Raw genomic sequence first — 19,474 nt, 5'->3', positions numbered from 1 at the left:
TTTTTGAGATGGAGTTTTGCTCTTGTTGCCCAGGCTAGAGTGCAATAGTGTGATCTTGGCTTACTGCAACCTCCGCCTCCCACATTCAAGCAAGTATCCTGCCTCAGCCTCCTAAGTAGTTAGGGTTACAGGCATGTGCCACCACAACTGGCTAGTTTGGTATTTTTAGTAGAGACAGGGTTTCTCCAAGTCAGGATGGTCTCAAACTCCTGAGGTGATCCAGCTGCCTCGGCCTCCCAAAGTGCTGGGATTACAGGTGTGAGCCACCACGCCTGGCCAATATTAATGACGTTTTAACAGTCACAATTGCTCTGTGAACTTATATGACAAAACTCAGCTTTTAAAAACTACTGAGTATGTATGTCACTCATATTTCTGAGCATCAACCCTTCCTTCCTTGACCCCCATGAGGCTAAGGGATGGTTGGAAATTCAGAGATGAGGTGAGACTCACAAACTGAGGGGCATGTCTTAGGACAGCACACCTGAGTTGGCAGGAACAGCCATGATCTGAGATTAATAGGTGTGCCCGTGTTGCCCTTCCCCACGTGTGAGGGAACTCTCCAAATAACATTCTATATTGAGGGGCTGTGTTTCTCCATCTCAACTTACTTGGGGCCTTTGATTTAGTCATGATTTGGTCATGTAGTTGGTTTGATTCTGTGTATGTGTGTGTATGTGTGTGTGTGTGTGTGTAATATGTGTGCTATATATCTGTACACATAAAATATGTATTATGTACAAGCAATTCTCCTGCCTCAGCCTCCTGAGTAGCTGGGATTACAGGCGCCTGCCACCACGCCCAGCTAATTTTTTGTATTTCTAGTAGAGACGGGGTTTCACTGTGTTAGCCAGGATGGTCTCAGTCTCCTGACCTCGTAGTCCGCCCGCGTTGGCCTCCCAAAGTGGTGGGATTGCAGGTGTGAGCCACCGCGCCCGGCCGCTCAGTAATTTTTAAAAACTGAGTTTTAGGCCAGGTGTGGTGGCTCACGCCTGTAATCCCAGTACTTTGTACATCATACGTACACAGATATACACATATAAGCGCACTCAGTTTGTTACCAAATCCAGGCCTGATGCTACTTGCCTGTGTGGCAGGAACTGCAGATACTTGAATCTTGGCAAAGTCAGTTTGGGGGTTCCAAAGTACAGGGGGCAGCAGTCGAGGGGCAGAATAGCCTGGGTTGGGGGGCCGCGTTTTATTTTATTTTATTTTTTTTGAGACGGAGTCTCGCTCTGTCGCCTGGGCTGGAGTGCAGTGGCCAAATCTCAGCTCACTGCAAGCTCCGCCTCCCGGGTTTACGCCATTCTCCTGCCTCAGCCTCCCAAGTAGCTGGGACTACAGGCGCCAGCCACCTCGCCCGGCTAGTTTTTTGTATTTTTTAGTAGAGACGGGGTTTCACATTGTTAGCCAGGATGGTCTCGATCTCCTGACCTCGTGATCCGCCCATCTCGGCCTCCCAAAGTGCTGGGATTACAGGCTTGAGCCACCGCGCCCGGCCAAGGGAGCCGCATTTTAAATGCATTCTCTTATTCAGTCCTCACAGAAATCTTGTGAGCCAGGCAGGCAGTATTATTCCCACTTTACAATTTTAGGAAACGAAAACAGAGAGACAAAGTTTGACGAAGACCCAGAGTGGAGCAGCGATTCAGACCTGGCACAACCGACTCCGTTGCCTTCCCCTATGTCACCCCATCACCACCGCCTCCCTGACTGCCCTGCTCGGCAGCGCCTGATTGAGACTGGTTGTTAGAAAGCCACACCAGAATCTTTACGTGTGTCCAGAAAGGGAAGGAATCAATATTTCACGTCAGCCTTCCCAAGATAGCAGCCGCTGAAGACGAGTTTCTCCCGCCACTGCGGCTCCCGGAGCTGTTCGATTCCAGCAAACAGCTTCTGGAAGAAGTCAAAGGAGCGACTGAACCCACCGGTTCTCGGATAGTCCAGGAAAAGGTGTTAAAGGGCTTTGACCTCCTTCAGAAGGTTGCCAAAATGTTATCGCAGCTCGACTTGTTTAGCCGAAATGAAGATTTGGAGGAGATTACTTCCACCGACCTGAAGTACCTGATGGTGCCAGCGTTTCAAGGAGCCCTCACCATGAAACAAGTCAACCCCAGTAAACGTCTAGATCATTTGCAGCAGGCTCACGAACACTTTATAAAATACTTAACTCAGTGCCATTACTATCGTGTGGCCGAGTTTGAGCTACCCCAAACCAAGACCAACTCAGGCGAAAATAACACTGCTATTACTTCCACGGCTTATCCTAGCCTCGTTGTTATGGCATCTCAAAGACGGGCTAAAATAGAGAGATACAAGCAGAAGAAGGAGTTGAAACATAGGTTGTCCACAATGAAATCTGCTGTGGAAAGTGGTCAAGCAGATGATGAGCGTGTTCGTGAATATTATCTTCTTCACCTTCAGAGGTGGCTTGATAACCAGCTTAGAAGAGATTGAGAGCATTGATCAGGAAATAAAGATCCTGGGAGAGAAAGACTTTTCAAGAGAGGCATCCACTTTGAACTCATCTGGCCACGAGAGGCCTCTAATAAAACCCTTCATTCTCACTCGGAACATGGCGCAAGCCAAAGTATTTGGTGCTGGTTATCCAAGTCTGGCTTCTATGACAGTGAGTGACTGGTATGATCAACATCAGAAACATGCAGTGTTACCAGATCAGGGAATAGCTAAGGCAACACCAGAAGAATTCAGAAAAGCCACTCAGCAACAGAAAGATCAAGAAAAGGAGGAAGAGGATGATGAACAAACACTCCAAAGAGCTCGAGAGTGGGATGACTGGAAGGACACCCACCCTAGGGGTTACGGCAACCGACAGAACATGGGCTAATCTTCCCACAACACGGCAGGACTGCAGGGTGCACACCTTCCCCGCCAAGCAAAACCATGCAGCCTTCCCTTCCCTGGGCTCCGGTACAGCTGTGTACAACGAAGGCAAAGATGCTTAATGTTGCTTTGAGTTCAATAAAGTGTTAAATTATTATTGTTATTATTATTTTTTGAGATGGAGTTTTTTACTTGTCGCCTAGGTTGGAGTGCAATGGTGCGATCTTGGCTCACTGCAACCTCCACGTCCTGGTTCAAGTGATTCTCCTGCCTCAGCCTCCTGAGTAGCTGGGATTACAGGCGCCTGCCACCACACCCAGCTAGTTTTTTGTATTTTGAGATGGGGTTTCACCATGTTGGTCAGGCTGGTCTTGAACTCCTGACCTCAGGTGATCCACCCGCCTTGGTCTCCCAAAGTGCTGGGATTACAGACGTGAGTCTGGCCTAAAGTGTTAAATTATTAAGCGTGTATTTGTACCGTAGAAGATGTGAGCCATCAATCTAGTTTTGGCATCATCATCCTCATCGTGGTGTGTTCCAGTTTCTTAAGTGGAATGAAAAGAACACTGAGGGCCAGGTGCGGTGGCTTATGTCTGTAATCCCAGCACTTTGGGAGGCCGAGGTTGGCGGGTCACCTGAGGTCAGGAGTTCGACCCCAGCCTGGCCAACGTGGTGAAACCCCATCTCTACTAAAACTACAACAATTAGCTGGACGTGGTGGCAGGCACCTGTATAATCCCAGCTACTCGGGAGGCTGAGGCAGGAGAATTGCTTGAACCTGAGAGGCGGAGGTTGCAGTGAGCCGACATCACGCCATTGCACTCCAGCCTGGGCAACAAGAAAAAAAGAAAGAGAAAGAGAGAGGGAGGGAGGGAGGGAAAGAAAGAGAAAAGGAAGGAAGGGAGGGAAAAAAAAACACTTGAGAAATAGGTCTGGTTAATTAATGGCTGTATGAATTCTCTGAAAAAGTAACAAAGGTTCCTTCTATTATATGAGCCTGTGCAGAAAAAAGGAAAAAAGATTTTCTTATCACACAATGCGATTTCTTTTGAATCTTTGTGAGCGGTAGCTAAGAGTGAACCGATCTGGAAGGGAATTCAGTCAAAGCGTAAAGAAGCAGATGGTGACGTCACTATAAGAGGCGGGCATATGTAGATAGTGGCGCAGTGATTGCCGGTTCTAGTGCGTCCTTCGCGCGGAAGAATTTTTCTAGCGAATATCAAAGAAGGTGTAGTCTGAGATGTGTCATACGAAGAAGTGGTAGTTTCGAAGCGATGCCTAAAAACAACTCACAATACAATTTGCCATGACTAAGTAGTGTGTTGAGGACGATGGTGAGGTAGCGAGTAATAACTAGCAACTCATAGTTAGTAGAGTTTTCCTTGAGGTTGGTTTTGTTTTCCGGGTGTGCTGATCCTTGCGATTATCCCCAAATATGGAGAACTCGATTGTATAATTTGTGGTAGATGGAGGACTGTGTTAGGTAGTTTTGTATGTAGTGCTGTTATGTATGTTTTGTTTTCATTTTTCTTGTAGTACCCTTTTTATGAAAGGTGGAAAAATAAGTCAGTATCTCGGGTGGTGGTGTGCACCGGTGCTAGCTTCTCAGGAGACTGCAATGGGAAAATCATTTGATCCCAGAGGGAGACTTTAATGAGCCAATATCGTGCCACTGCACTCGTGTCTGAGCGACAGAGACCCAATCTCAATGAAGAAAGAAAAAAATTCCTGGGTTTTCAGGTGGGAAGTTAAGTACCTCATCCCTTGTAGTTCAGTTTTTCTGTGCAGATAAATTTACCTTAGCCTTTTCTTCTGGTGGGATGAATTGCCGAGGGTGGCTCAAGCCTGCAATCCCGCACTTTGGGAGGCCGAAGCGGGTGGCTCACTTGAAGTCAGGAATTCGAGACCAGCGTGGCCAACATGATGAAACCCTGTCTCTACTGAAAATGCAAAAAATTAGCCAGGCATGTTGGTGCACATCTGTAATCCCAGCTACTCGGGAGGCTGAAGCAGGAGAATCGCTTGAACCCAGGAGGCAGAGGTTGCAGTGAGCCAAGATCACACTACTGCACTTCCAGCCCAGGTGACAGACTGAGACTCATCTCCAAAAAAAAAAAAAAACCCCGCCGGTGCACAGCTGGTACACACCAGGAGGTACAGGTGGTGCATGCTGTAATCCCAGCTACTTGGGAGGCTGAGGCATGAGAATAGTGTAACCACCCAAGGGGTTCACCTTGCCTGCTGCCTAGACAGAGCCAATTCATCAAGACGGGAATTGCAATAGAGAAAGAGTAATTCACGCAGAGCCAGTTGTGAGGGAGACCGGAGTTTTATTATTACTCAAATCAGCATTCGAGGAACAAAGTTTTTAAGGATAACTTGGTGGGTGAAGGGAAGCCAGTGAGCCAGGAGTGCTAATTGGTCAGGGAAGAAATCATAGGGAGTCAAAGCTGTCTTCTTGTGCTGAGTCAGTTCCTGGGTGGGGACCACAAGATCAGATGAGCCAGTTTATTGATCTGGGTGGTGCCAGCTGAAGTGCAAGGTCTGCAAAATATATCAAGCATTGATTTTAGGAGCAGTTTAGGAAGGGTCAGAATCTTGTAGCATCCAGCTGCATGACTCCTAAACCATAATTTCTAATCTTGTGGCTAATGTTAGTCCTACAAAGGCAATCTAGTCCCCAGACAAGAAGGAGGTCTGCTTTGGGAAAAGGCTGTTACTGTCTTTGTTTAAACTATAAACTGTAAACCAAGTTTCTCCCAAAGTTAGTTCAGTCTACACCCAGGAATGAACAAGGACAGCTTGGAAGTTAGAAGCAAGATGGAGTCAGTTAAGTTAGATCTCTTTCACTATCTCAGTCATAATTTTGCAAAGGCTGTTTCAATTGCTTGAACCCGGGAGGCAGAGGCTGCAGTGAGCCGAGATCGTACAACTGCACTGTAACTTGGGTGACAGAGCAAGACTGTCTCAAAAAAAAAAAAAAAAAAAAAAAAAGCATTTCCCGTATTGCCCAGACGAAATTATACACACGACAAAGACACAAACACCAGTTACTCCCCTCAGTATCTGAATTTTAACGTGGCAAAACAGACAAGAGGTTCCCTCTAAGTGAGGCCTGCTGAGCTTCTGCTATGATTCCTTCAGGATTCCACCCCCGACACACAGACAAGAACAAGCACAAGCCTTCACAAATCAGAATTCTAAAACCAGATTTGGGCCCAGTGTGGTGGCTCATGACTGTAATTCTAGCACTTTGGGAGGCTGAGGTAGGAGATCACTTGAGCCCAGGAGTTCGAGATCAGCCTGGGCAACATAGTGAGCTCTCGTCTCTATTTTTAAAAAATAATAATAAAAAAATAAAAATAAAACCAGACTTGGCCAGCATGGTGGCTCACACCTATAATCCCAGAACTTTGGGAGCCTGAGGCAGGAGGATTGTTTGAGGCCAGGAGTTGAAGACCAGCGTGGGCAACATAGCAAGATCCCACCTCTAAAAAAATTAAATAAAACCCGATTTCTTTTCCTTTTATTTTTTTTTTTTTTAAGATGGAGTTTTGCTCAGTTGCCCAGGCTGGAGTGCAATGGCATGATCTCAGCTCACTGCAACCTCCACCTCCCAGGTTTAAGTGATTCTTGTGCCTCAGCCTCTTGAGTAGCTGGGACTACAGGTGCTCGCCACCACGCCCGGCCAATTTTTTTTTTTTTTTTTTTTTTGAAACGGAGTCTTGCTCTGTCACCCATGCTGGAGTGCAATGGCACGATCTCAGCTCAGTGCAACCTCTGCCTCCCAGGTTCACATGATTCTCCTGCCTCAGCCTCCTGAGTAGCTGGGATTACAGGTGCACACCACCACACCCAGCTAATTTTTGTAGTTTTAGTAGAATGGGGTTTCACCATGTTGGTCAGGCTGGTCTAGAACTCCTGACTTTGTGATCCACCAGCCTCACCCTCCCAAAGTGTTGGGATTACAGGCGTGAGCCATGCACCCAGACTTTTGTTTTTGTTTTGTTTTGTTGAGACAGAGTCTCGCTATGTTGCCCAGTTGGGAGTGCAGTGGCATGATCTCAGCTCACTGCAACCTCCACCTCCCAGGTTCAAGCAATTGTCCTGTCTCAGCCTCCTGAGTAGCTGGGACTATAGGTGCCCGCCACCACACCGGCTAATTTTTGTATTTTTAGTAGAGATGGGGGTTTCACCATATCAGTCAAGCTGGTCCTGAACTCCTGACCTCAGGTGATTCACCCGCCTTGACCTCCCAAAATGTTAGGATTACAGGCGTGGGCCACTGTGCCTGAATGCCCGGCCAATTTTTGTGTTTTTTGTAGAGACAGCATTTTGCCGTGTTGCCCAGGCTAGTCTCAAACTCGTGACCTCAGGTGATCCACCCTCCTCAGCCTCTCAAAAGTGTTAGGATTACAGGTGTGCGCCATTACGCCCAACCAAAACCAGGTTTCTGAACTGAAACCTGAAGGGTCCAGGAGTACTTCCCCAAAACAGTGCCCTTTATTCTTCCAGTGGGGAAAAATGCCTTTAACAGGTCCCTTTCTATAGGTTAGGGAGGGTTAATAGGACCCTCAAAGAGTTTACATGGCCTCTGAGGAGGCCAACAGATCAGGAGAAGGGAAAGGGAGGATGGATTATGCTTGGGAATAATCATCAGAGACTTCTTCCAGAATCAGAAACCATTTCTCTGCTGCAAGCCAGCTCATGCGCCTAAAGTCAGCAATGTCCCTGCCTACAAGGGAGGTGCCAGACACGGCCCCTGGCTTAAAGGAGGGCTCGTCTCGGAGTGCCGAAATGTCAGGGTGTCCCAGAACAGAATGAGGTCCAGCTGCTTGTTCTCACAGTCCAATAATGAGATCCAGACTGGGAAAGAAGGGAGTTTATTGGCCAGGTGCGGTGGCTCACTTCTGTAATCCCAGCACTTTGGGAGGCTGAGGCAGGCAGACCACCTGAGGTCAGGAGTTTGAGACCAGCCTGGCCAACATTGTGAAACCCTGTCTCTACTAATAATACAAAAATTAGTCGGCCGGATGCGGTGGCTTACGCCTGTAATCCCAGCACTTTGGGAGGCTGAGTCAGGTGCATCACGAGGTCAAGAGATCGAGACCATCCTGGCCAACATGGTGAGAACCCATCTTTACTAAAAATGCAAAAATTAGCTGGGCGTTGTGGTGCATGCATGTAGGCCTAGCTACTCGGGAGGCTGAAGCAGGAGAATCGCTTGAACCCAGGATGCGGAGGTTGCAGTGCACTCCGCACTCCAGCGTCCCTGCACTCCAGCCTGGTGACAGAGCGAGACTCTGTCTCAAAAAAAAAAAAAAGAAAAAGAGAAAATGAGCTGGACGTGGTGGCGGGCACCTGTAATCCCAGCTACCCAAGAAGGTGAGGCAGGAGAATGACTGGAACCCAGGAGGCAGAGGCTGCAATAAGCCAAGATCACACCACTGTACTTCAGCCTGGGCAACAGAGCAAGACTGTCTCAAAAAAAAGACTAAAAGAAGGGAGTTTATTTCTGCAACTGGTAACAGGGAGAAGGTCAGAGTAACTCACCAGACCAACTAAAAAATTTAAAAGTTTTGGCCCAGCACAGTGGTTCATGCCTGTAATCCCAACACTTTGGGAGGCCTAGGTGGGCAGATCACCTGAGGTCAGAAGTTCAAGACCACCCTGGCCGACATGATGAAACTCCGACTCTATTAAAACTACAAAAATTAGCTGGTAATGATGGTGGGCACCTGTAATCCCAACTACTTGAGAGCCTGAGGCAGGAGAATCATTTGAAGTCGGGAGGCGGAAATTGCAGTGAGCTGAGATCATGCCACTATACTGCAGCCTGGGCAACAAAGTGAGACTGTCTCAAAAAAAAAAAAAAAAAAAGTTACAAGTTTTTTTTTTGTTTTTTGTTTTTTTTTTTCCCCAAAGGTTATATACATTCAAGGTCCATGCCGATATGCGGGAGTGCACCTACAAGGTGGGATGTTTCATTCAATCTATATCGAATCTTTTTTTTTTTTCTTTTTTGAGACGGAGTCTCGTTCTATCTCCCAGGCTGGAGTGCAGTGGCGCGATCACGGCTCACTGCAAGCTCCGCCTCCCGGGTTCATGCCATTCTCCTACCTCAACCTCCTAAGTAGCTGGGACTACAGGTGCCTGCCACTACGCCTAGCTAATTATTTTTTATATATATTTTTAGTAGAGACGGAGTTTCACCGTGTTAGCAAGGATGGTCTCGATCTCCTGACCTCGTGATCCGCACACCTCGGCCTCCCAAAGTGCTGGGATTACAGGCGTGAACCACCACGCCAGGCCTATATCTAATCTTTAACTAGGATCTAGGGTCTGAAAAGCTTTCTCTAGAGTCTTGGAAAGTTTCTTAATCTTAAGTGGTTCCCTGGTACAAGGTGTATGTGTAAAAATGCTATTATTATTTGATCAGACTTTAGGACCTGAGAAAGGCCAGATGGTGTCTTAATGGGTTTGTTTTTGGATTCCAGCCCTTGTACTCAGGCACCAGTTTCTCTAGTTCTTTAATGTTTAACATATGCATTCATCAAAATTATAGTAAAGGGTTGGTGAAACCAGATTGTTCTGGCTGCTGATGGAAACCTGGACTGCCACAAAGGGGTCACTGAGCCATGGTTAAATGCCCACAAGGGGCATCTTTTCATAGGATCACTGTTAAATTCTAATCCTATGTGACAAATCAGTATAGTGAGACACTGGGTTGCAGCAGAGAAAGAGGTTTAATCATAGGACCGCAGAACAAGGAGGTGGAAAGAAACCTCAAATGTCTCCCAAACTCATCGTTTTATAAGGAACCCACTCCTGCCATAACGACCTACTTCCTTTATAATGACAATAGCACTAATCCATTCATGAGGGTGGTGCCCCCATGACCTAAACACATCTTAAAGGTTCTACCTCCCAACACCTCCATATTGGGGATCAAGTTTTCAACATATGAATTTTGGGGGACACATTCAAACCATACCAGTAAGTACACCACAGACACTTGATTGTAAGAATGATGGTCAGATGTGGCTGCCACGTATGGAAAGTTAAAATTTCTCTGCATGGGTCTTAGGCACAGTAACAGCTAACAACTACAGTGAACTTGTTTGGTGCCAGGTACTATGCTAAGCACTGTACACAAATTAGCTCCTTTGAAACTCTCAGGCCGGGCGCAGTGGCTCACGCCTGTAATCCCAACACTTTAGGAGGCTGAGGCAGGCGGATCACAAGGTCAAGAGATCAAGACCATCCTGTCCAACATGGTCAAATCTCATCTCTACTAAAAATACAAAAAATTAGCCGGGCATGGTGGCGCGCACCTATAGTCCCATGGTGGCGCGCACCTTGGGAGGCTGAGGCAGGAGAATCACTTGAACCCAGGAGGCAGAGGTTACAGTGAGCCAGGATCGCACCACTGCACTCCAGCCTGATGACAGAGTGAGGCTCCGTCACATACACAAAAAAAGAAACTGGAACTCTTAGCAACCCTCTGGTTATTATTATTCCCATGTTACAGGTGAAGAAATTGAGGCCTATCAACGTTAAATAATTCCTCCAAGATCACACAGGGAGGTGACAGAGCCAAGACAGTTTCACAGTCTGAACTATGAACCTAAACCACTATGTTATACTATCTAGCTTTACATAATGACTGCATTTGTGTTCTAACCTTTCAAAGTCAATACTCTCCAAGTTATCTTAATGACACAATAAACATGTGTATTTAGAATTTTACTTCCTAGAAGTCCTCAGTTTTTCAGTCCTGGGAATTAGTGACAAATACTGTATTCATCTGTTCTTGTGCTGCTAATAAAGACATACCCAAGACTGAGTAATTTATAAAGAAAAGAGGTTGAATTGACTCATAGTTCTGCAGGGCTGGGGAGGCCTCAGGAAACTTACAATCATGGCAGATGGGAAGCAAACACGTCCTTCTTCACGTGATGGCAGGAAGGAGAAGTACTGAGTAAAAGAGGGGAAAACCCCTTATAAAACCATCAGATCTCATGAGAACTCACTCACTGGTCACAAGAACACCATGAGGGTAACCACCCCCATGATTAAATTACCTCCCACTGGGTCCCTCCCATGACTTGTGGGGATTATGGGAACTACAATTCAAGGTGAGATTTGGGTGGGGACATAGAGCCAAACCATATAAAATATATTCAAATATATATATATTTTACTTGTCTCTTCTCACCATTCCAATATTCAACAGTATATTGAAGTTCTTTAATGTCAGCGATAACACTGAGGAAAAACATTAATCTCATAGAGTTTCAATAATTGTTCCCTAATCTTCATTATTAATGAGGGTGGCTGTACAGGTTTCTAAATGTGAAAGAATTAAGTTGTTTCCTTGCATTTCTGGTTCAGTTAAAATAAGCATACTGCTCTCTTTTGGAACAGGATGTCTCGGGCTGTTCCTCTTCCACTCCCCTGTCCTGTTCAAGTTGGTACCTTAAGAAAGGACTCCCTGGAAGCTCAGCTTCATGAGTATGTCAAACAAGGGAACTATCTGAAAGTGAAGAAAATTCTTAAGAAAGGTAAGCACCATGTTGAGATGGCAGATGCACCTTGGGACACATTTCTGAATAGCGTTCAGAGAAAAAGGAATGTCATAAAGCTATGAATGAGTCCTTGGGGAAATCCAGAAATTAAATATAGAAATTAGATGTTCTCTAGCAGTGCAGTCAAGAGAGGTGTTAAATCCTTATTTTGAGGATGTTTTGTTTTGTTTTGTTTTGTGCTGGGGAACCAACCACAAGCGCGTCCAACTGCTACTGCTAGGCTCCTAAGGTTTCTCTGAAGTCACCCACCTTTGATTCTGTCTGATTCCTTTCCTTCAAATCTGCTCCATCCAGTGAGTTCTCTGACACCTGTGGTTGACTGAGGAGACCAGTGTTCACAGCTGTCCCCTTCCTTGCTCCTTACTTCCACTTGGTGCCCTTTTTCCAGGGTTTTCTTGCTGAAGGATACAGGCAGACGTGGCTCAATGGCTGAAGCAGTCTTGAAAAGAACCAACAAACATGACATGTGAAATTGGTCTGAGGAAACAAACCAAAGAACCAATGAACAAAAACCCATACACAAACAACCTTTTCTGGTGTTTGGCTCCTGATCTAGGGACCCAGACCCGTTTTGTTTTGTTTTGTTTTGTTTGTTTGTTTGTTTTTGAGACAGAGTCTCACTCTGTTGCCAAATGCAGTGCAGTAGCATGATCACAGCTCATTGCATCCTCGACCTCCACAGGCTCAGGTGAATCTCCTGCCTCAGCTTTCCAAATAGCTGGGACTATAGGCGTAAGCCACCATGCCTGGCTAATTTTTGTGTTTTTTGTTTGTTTGTTTGTTTTTTGTAGAGATGCTTTTGCCATGTTGCCCAGGCTGGTCTAGAACTTCTGGGCTCAAGTGATCTGCCCACCTCAGCCTCTCAAGGTGCTAGGATTACAGGCATGAACCCAGACCTGCTATTTTCAATGTGAGCAGAGGTACTGCTGGATCCCCCCTCTCTTTTCTTAGTATTGAAGGGGAGGCTTTTGAAACTTCTCTTTGCTGATTTGTGGAATAGTCAGGGTGACTTGGTTTTTCTCTACTTGCTTCAACAGCATTCCTGAAGACGTCCAGAAGGGTAACCCCAATTTTCCAACTATCCCACTGAATATTTCCCTCATAAAGTTCTCATGGCTGGCACAGTGAATCCCATCTATCTGTAAACCCAGCACTTTGGGAGGCTGAGGCAGGAGAATTGCTTGAGGCCAGGAGTTCAAGACCAGTCTGAGACCAGCCTGGGCAACACTGTGAGACCCTGTCTCTACAAAAAATAAAAAAAAAATTAATCACTAGTTGATACTATAAGCATGGTAGTGCATGCCTGTAGTCCACCACACCAGGAGGCTGAGGCGAGACCCCATCTTAACAACAACAAAATAAGTTCTCAAACCTTTTCATGTACTACCCCTAGGGTCCATAGGTGAAATAGCTCACACTGAGCTCAATCATTTATGTGAAAGGTCTTGGGTTTTTTTTTTTTTTCCCCCTCAAAATTTTGCATTTTACTCCGTAACTATCCACATATGTTTTAAAATAAAACGTTGTAAAACTCTGCTTCTCGGGCCAGGTGTGGTGACTCACACCTGTAATCCTAGCACTATGGGAGGCCAAGAGGGGTAGATCACCTGAGGTTAGGATTTGAGACCTGCCTGGCCAACATGGTGAAACCCCATCTCTACTAAAAATAATTAGCCGGGCGTGGTGGCGGGCGCCTGTAATCCCAGCTACTTGGGAGGCTGAGGCAGAAGAATCGCTTGAACTCAGGAGGCAGAGGTTGCAGTGAGCCTAGATCGCACCATTGCACTCCAGCCTGGGCAACAAGAGTGAGATTCTGTCTCAGAAAAAATAAAAAATAAAATAAAACTCTGGGCTAGGCACAATGGCTCAAGCCTGTAATCCTAGCACTTTGGGAGGCTGAGGTGGGTGGATCACCTGAGGTCAGGAGTTTGAGACCAGCCCGGCCAACACAGTGAAACCCCGTCTCTACTAAAAAATACAAAAATTAGGCCAGGCGCGGTGGCTCACACCTGTAATCCCAGAACTCTGGGAGGCCAAGGCGGGCGGTCTCAATCAGGAGTTTGAGACCAGCCCGGCCAACACAGTGAAACCCCGTCTCTACTAAAAAATACAAAAATTAGGCCAGGCGCGGTGGCTCACACTGTAATCCCAGAACTCTGGGAGGCCAAGGCGGGCAGTCTCAATCAGGAGATTGAGACCATCCTGGCTAACACAGTGAAACCCCGTCTCTACTAAAAATACAAAAAATTACTGGGCGTGGTGGCGCCGCCTGTAGTCCCAGCTACTCAGGAGGCTGAGGCAGGAGAATGGCGTGAACCTGGGAGGCAGAGCTTGCAGTGAGCCGAGATCGCGCCACTGTACTCCAGCCTGGGTGACAGAGCGAGACTCCATCTCAAAAACAAAAACAAAAACAAAACTTAGCTGGGCATGGTGGCAGGCACCTGTAGTCCCAGCTATTCGGGAGTCTGAGGCAGGAGTGAACCTGGGAGGTGGAGGTTGCAGTGAGCTGAGATCAAGACAGAGTGAGACTACTCTGTATAAAAAAAATATAAAACTCTGCTTCTCACAGTGAATGGTATGGATAGACAGTCACTAGAAGTCATAGCATACCTATACTGAACATCAATTTTTTTTAGTGAATATCAGAGTATTATGACATTATCTCCTAGACATCTCCTGAATATTCTGCATCTTCAAATGCTTGATATTCAGTTAGAAGAGTAAGGGATGGAGTTAACAGGTGTACCTGGATAAAGAACAGGACTTCATCTGCGTCTGGGAATTCCATCTGAAGCCTCAGAGTGCAGAATAAGGGGCGATAAGTTCTCCCACAGTCTAATAGAGGGCTTCTTAGGAGATGATTTAAATGATCACTAGATTCTTTAAAAGGTATTCACAGGGCCAGGTGTGATGACTCACTCCTGTAATCCGTGCACTTTGGGAGGCTGAGGTGGGTGGGTCACCTGCGGTCAGGAGTTTGAGACTAGCCTGGCCAACATGGTGAAACCCAGTCTCTACTAAAAATACAAAAATTAGCTGGGCGTGGTCATGGGTGCCTGTAATTTCAGCTACTTGGGAGGCTGAGGCAGGAGAATTGCTTGAACCTGGGAGGCAGAGTTTGCAGTGAACCAAGATTGCGCCATTACACTCCAGCCTGGGCAACAAGAGCAAAACTCCACCTCAAAGAAAAAGAAAAAAGAGGCCAGGCGTGTTGGCTCACGGCTGTAATCCCAGCACTTCAGGAGGCTGAGGTGGGCAGATCACTTGAGGTCAGGAGTTTGAGACCAGCTGGCCAACATGTTAAAACCCTGTCTCTACTAAAAATACAAAAATTAGCTGGGCGTGGTGGTGCATGCCTGTAGTCCCAGCTACTTGGGAGGCTGAGGAAGGAGAATTGCTTGAACCCGGGAGGCGGAGGTTGCAGTGAACCGAGATCACACCACTTCACTCCAACCTGGTGATACAGCAAGACTCTGTCTCAAAAAAAAAGAAAAGAAAAAGAAAAAGAAAAAAAGATATTCACAGGATTAGAAAGCTGTGGCTTTCCCCAGTCCTTGCCAGTCTCAAGACAAGAGGCCCTTCAGACAAACCTCGGAGAGAATTGTAGTGCTTGCAGGCAGGAGAGATGATACCTGAGTCCCAGCCTGCTATACAGTTGAACTATGTCAGCCTACCCAAGCTGCCACCAAAATGACATGCCAAGAAGCTGCAGTGTTCCTTGGAGTTGAGGAGGCAGGAAGACTGCTATCTGTCTCTTACTTGGAGCAGTCCTTGATGGGTGGGTGAGCATAGAAGGCTAGCAGTAATTAGTCACACTTGCACCAGCTGGTGGAACAAGTAGACTCCACAGTGGGTAGCTGAGCCATCTAAGGGGATTCCACCTGTGAAGGAAGAAAGACTCCCAACAGAGAGGCTGCAGATAGGGCTCTAGAAGGAGAGAGTTGGGTGGTGGGCAAGAAGTCAGCAGAAGAGAGCACTGGCCTGTGTGGGGTTCTGCACAGTGTGGTGGAGGCACTTGAAGGACCCACTAGCACCTTCCACAACAGGACAGGCTTTAGGATAAAGCCAGAAGCTACACAGGGCATCAGCTGAGTATGAAGGCCATTGCCTCTTTGTTTTATTGGTTCTCCCCCTTGCCTCAGCTCTGGAGTTGCCACAAACAGCGTTGAGATCAGAGGAAGAGTGGAGAAGCAAGGAGAAGGACAGTTAACAGAGCATTGCTGCATCCTGCAGTGTAGAGGAGGGAAGAAATCGGAACTGGCCTGGGCACGGTGGCTCACGCCTGTAATCCCAGCACTTTGGGAGGCCTAGGCAGGTGAATCATTTGAGCTCAGGAGTTTGAGAACAGCCTGGCCAACATGGTGAAACTCTGTCTCTACTAAAAATACAAAACTTAGCTGGACTTGGTGGCACATGCCTGTAGTCCCAGCTACTTGGGAGGCTGAGGCAGGAAAACTGCTTGAACTTGGGAGATGGAGGTTGCAGTGAGCCAAGGTTGCACCACTGCTCTCCAGCCTGGGCGACAGCAAGACTGTCTCAAAAAAAAAAAAAAAGAAAGAAAAGAAATTGGAATTGGATGAAAGATTAAGATTTTGATTTTAGTGGAACAATTTTTTTTTTTTTTTTTTTTTTTTTTGCCTGACCTCAAGCACACACTTCATTGGCTGTTCCTTCCCCTCCTTGATAGACATCTCAGGCAGAATCCATTTTTTTTTCTTTTTTTTGAGACGGAGTCTCGCTCAATCGCCCAGGCTGGAGTGCAGAGGCACGATCTCGGCTCACTGCAAGCTCCACCTCCTGGGTTCACGCCATTCTCCTGCCTCAGCCTCCCCGAGTAGCTGGGACTACAGACACCCGCCACTAAGCCCGGCTAATATTTTTGTATTTTTAGTCGAGACGGGGTTTCACCGTGTTAGCCAGGATGGTCTTGATCTCCTGAACTCGTGATCCGCCCGTCTTGGCCTCCCAAAGTGCTGGGATTACAGGCGTGAGCCACCGCACCCGGCTGCAGAATCCATTTTTTCCGTCACTTTAATTGTGCCGTTCCAGGCTGGGCGCAGTGGCTCACGTCTGTAATCCCAGCACTTTGGGAGGCTGACGTGGGCGGATCACCTGAGGTCAGGAGTTCCAGATCATCCTGTCCAACATGGTGAAACCCCATCTCTACTTAAAACATTAAATAGGCGTGGTGGCACAAACCTGTAATCCCAGCTACTCGGGAGGCTGAGGCAGGAGAATCGCTTGAACTCGGGAGGCGGAGGTTGCAGTGAGCCGAGATGGTGCCATTGCACTCCAGCCTGGGCAACAAGAGGGAAGCCCTGTCTAAGAAAAAAAACAAAGAGTGTGCTTGAGGCTAAGTTGTCTCCTGATTGTATCCTACTCAGTGTAGCTCATTCAGAAAACCGATTGTTACAGATTATGACTGTGCCCTTTGGGACCATAATCTAACAGAAGAAACAGACATAAAGTGGGAGCTGAAGTGTACTGACAAGGACAGGAAGTGAAGTGAGCACACAAGATTCATCTGAGCCTCCTTTTCTATGGGGTAATCAAGAGAAACTTCTCAGAAGAAGTGTTGTTTAGGCCAGGACCTCAAGGAAGAAGAGTTGACCAAGCCGGATGCCTTGGCACAGACCTGTGTTCCTAGCTACTTGGCTGACTGAGGTGGGAGGATCACCTGATCGCGGGAGTCCAACCTGGGCAACATAGTGAGATTCCATCTCTGAAAAAAAGGAAAAGAAAACGTAAAGGAGTTGATCAGGCAGGAGTTGAGCTCAGGATGGAGAGGAGCTGGAAAATTAAAGGGTCTGGTTGACATGAGTTGAGGGGAAAACCAGTGGGGTGGAGAGAGAGATGTGAGATGAAACTGGCGAGGGAGGCCTGGGCTGGACCAGTCAGAGCCTTGTGGGCTATTGGAAGGATTTTGGTTCGATTTAAGAACTCCCATTTTATATTGTTTTGTGTTTTACCCTCTGTTTTTTGTTTCTTTTCTTTCCTGCCTTCTTTTGTGTTAATGAAATATGTTTTAGAATTCCATTTTAACTTAGGATAGCGATTGGCTTTTAAGCTATACCTCTTTACAATTTTTTTTTTAGTGATTGCTCTAGTTATTTCAATACAGTTGACACTACTTATCTGTGGGTTCCACATTTGTGGATTCAACCAACCAAGCATCAAAATATTAGGAAAAAGGAAACAATTAAAAAATAACAGTACAATAAAAAATACAAACAAAAATGAAGACTAACAACTATTAACATAGCATTTACATTGTACTAGATATTATAAGTAATCTAGAGATGATTTAAAATATACAGGAAGATTAGATAGGTAGGTAGGTAGATAGATAAGATAGATTATATGCAAATACTATGTTATTTTATATAAGGGACTTGAGCATCTGTGGATCTTACTGTTATGGGAGGGTCCTCAAACCAGTTCCCCATGGGTACTGAGGGATGACTGTCTATATCTTTAACTTTTAACAGTTTACTTACAGTTAATGTACCACTTCACATAAAAGATACAAACTTATAGGTTCATTTCTCCCTTTCTCTTATCCTTTATATTATAGAAGCCATAGGCCGGGCGCGGTGGCTCAAGCCTGTAATCCCAGCTACTTGGGAGGCCGAGGTGGAAGAAGTGCTTGAACCCAGAAGGCTGAGTTTGCAGTGAGCTGAGATCGTGCCATTGCACTCCAGCCTGGGTTACAGAGCGAGACTCCATCTCAAAAAAACAAAAACAGCCAAAAGTAAGCGATACCCAGGGTTTTGTGCAGGTATAAGGGGAAGGGCTTCCATTCCCTCTGGTGGCATTCCACCCTCCCAGTTCTTCAGTGTGTTCACCATCCCAGAAGCTTTCCAAACCCTATTTGTGGATTTTTATGGAGGTCTCATTATGTAGGCACGAATGATTAAATCATTGGTCATTGGTGATTAAATTCAATTTCCCACCCTGCTCCTCTCCCTAGAGGTTAATGGTAGGGTAGGGTATTAAAGGTCCTAAACCTCTATCATAGCTTGGTCTTTTTGGTGACCTACCTCCATCGTGTAACACAGGTATGAATAGATTTGCATGTCCAAATGGCTGCTCTGGCTATAGGAGGCTATGAGGTAGGAGAGATAAAACACTAAGATGGGCCGGGCGCGATGGCTCAAGCCTGTAATCCCAGCACTTTGGAAGCGAACGGTGGATCACGAGGTCAGGAGTTCGAGTACCATCCTGGCTAACACTGTGAAACCCCGTTCTCTACTAAAAAATACAAAAAGCTAGCCGTGCGAGGTGGCGGGCACCTGTAGTCCCCAGCTACCTCGGGAGGGCTGAAGGCAGGAGAATGGCGTAACCCGGGAGGCGAGGCTTGCAGTGAGCGAGATCCGCCACTGCACTTCCAGCCCGGGCGATCAGTGAGACTCGGTCCTCAAATAAAAAAATAATAAAAAAAAAAAAAAACACTAAGATGACTTAGGTCCTTTTTTTTTTTTTTCTTCCTTTTTTTGAGACAGAGTCTTGCTCTGTCGCCCAGGCTGGTGGAGTGCAGTGGTATGATCTCGGCTCACTGCAACCTCCACCTCCTGGGTTCAAGCGATTCTCCTGCCTCAGCCTCCCTGTTAGCTGGGATTACAGCATGCATCACCACACCTGGCTAAAGTTTGTGTTTTTTCAGTAGAGATGGGGTTTCATCATGTTGGCCAGGCTCGTCTCAAACTCCTGACCTCAGGTGATCTGTCTGCCTCAGCCTCCCAAAGTGCTGGGATTACAGTTGTAAGCCACTGTACCCGGCCCTAGGTTACTTTTTTTTCATTTTTGAGACAGGGTCTTACTATGTTGCCCCAGACTGGACTTGAACTCCTGGGCTTAAGTGATCCTCTCACACAGATGGGAGGACAGACTCATGTGCCACTGCAACTTTAGGCTAGGTTTTTGTTTTGAGCAACATGGTTAAGAGTAATATTATTCCCTAAAAGAGAAATATGTTTGGGAGGAAGCTGATCTAAGTCAACTTGGGTACACTGAATTTGAGATATCTGTGATTCACCTAAATG

The 19,474-nt window shown here is 46.5% G+C and overlaps 2 protein-coding genes across 2 annotated transcripts in view; both read left to right on the top strand.

The window, feature by feature from the left end:
* LOC108521623 (immunoglobulin-binding protein 1) overlaps window positions 1–2,948 on the top strand; it is a 3,636-nt gene extending 688 nt beyond the window's left edge. Inside the window, 2 exon segments of the mRNA XM_083287435.1 lie at window positions 1,742–2,436; window positions 2,438–2,948. Of these exon segments, the coding sequence (XP_083143561.1) occupies window positions 1,742–2,436; window positions 2,438–2,848 (1,106 nt within the window). The 3' untranslated portion in view covers window positions 2,849–2,948.
* Window positions 2,949–4,231: 1,283 nt separating this feature from the next.
* The window catches only part of TEX14 (testis expressed 14, intercellular bridge forming factor), a 113,613-nt gene continuing 98,370 nt past the window's right edge, over window positions 4,232–19,474 (top strand). Inside the window, exons 1-2 of the mRNA XM_017861563.1 lie at window positions 4,232–4,584; window positions 11,272–11,408. Of these exons, the coding sequence (XP_017717052.1) occupies window positions 4,553–4,584; window positions 11,272–11,408 (169 nt within the window). The 5' untranslated portion in view covers window positions 4,232–4,552. The remainder of the gene's footprint in view (window positions 4,585–11,271; window positions 11,409–19,474) is intronic.

This window comes from Rhinopithecus bieti, unplaced genomic scaffold, assembly GCF_001698545.2.
Source record: "Rhinopithecus bieti isolate Rb0 unplaced genomic scaffold, ASM169854v2 scaffold_57210, whole genome shotgun sequence".
NCBI lineage: Eukaryota > Metazoa > Chordata > Mammalia > Primates > Cercopithecidae > Rhinopithecus > Rhinopithecus bieti.
This window is presented reverse-complemented; position numbering and strand designations above follow the sequence as displayed.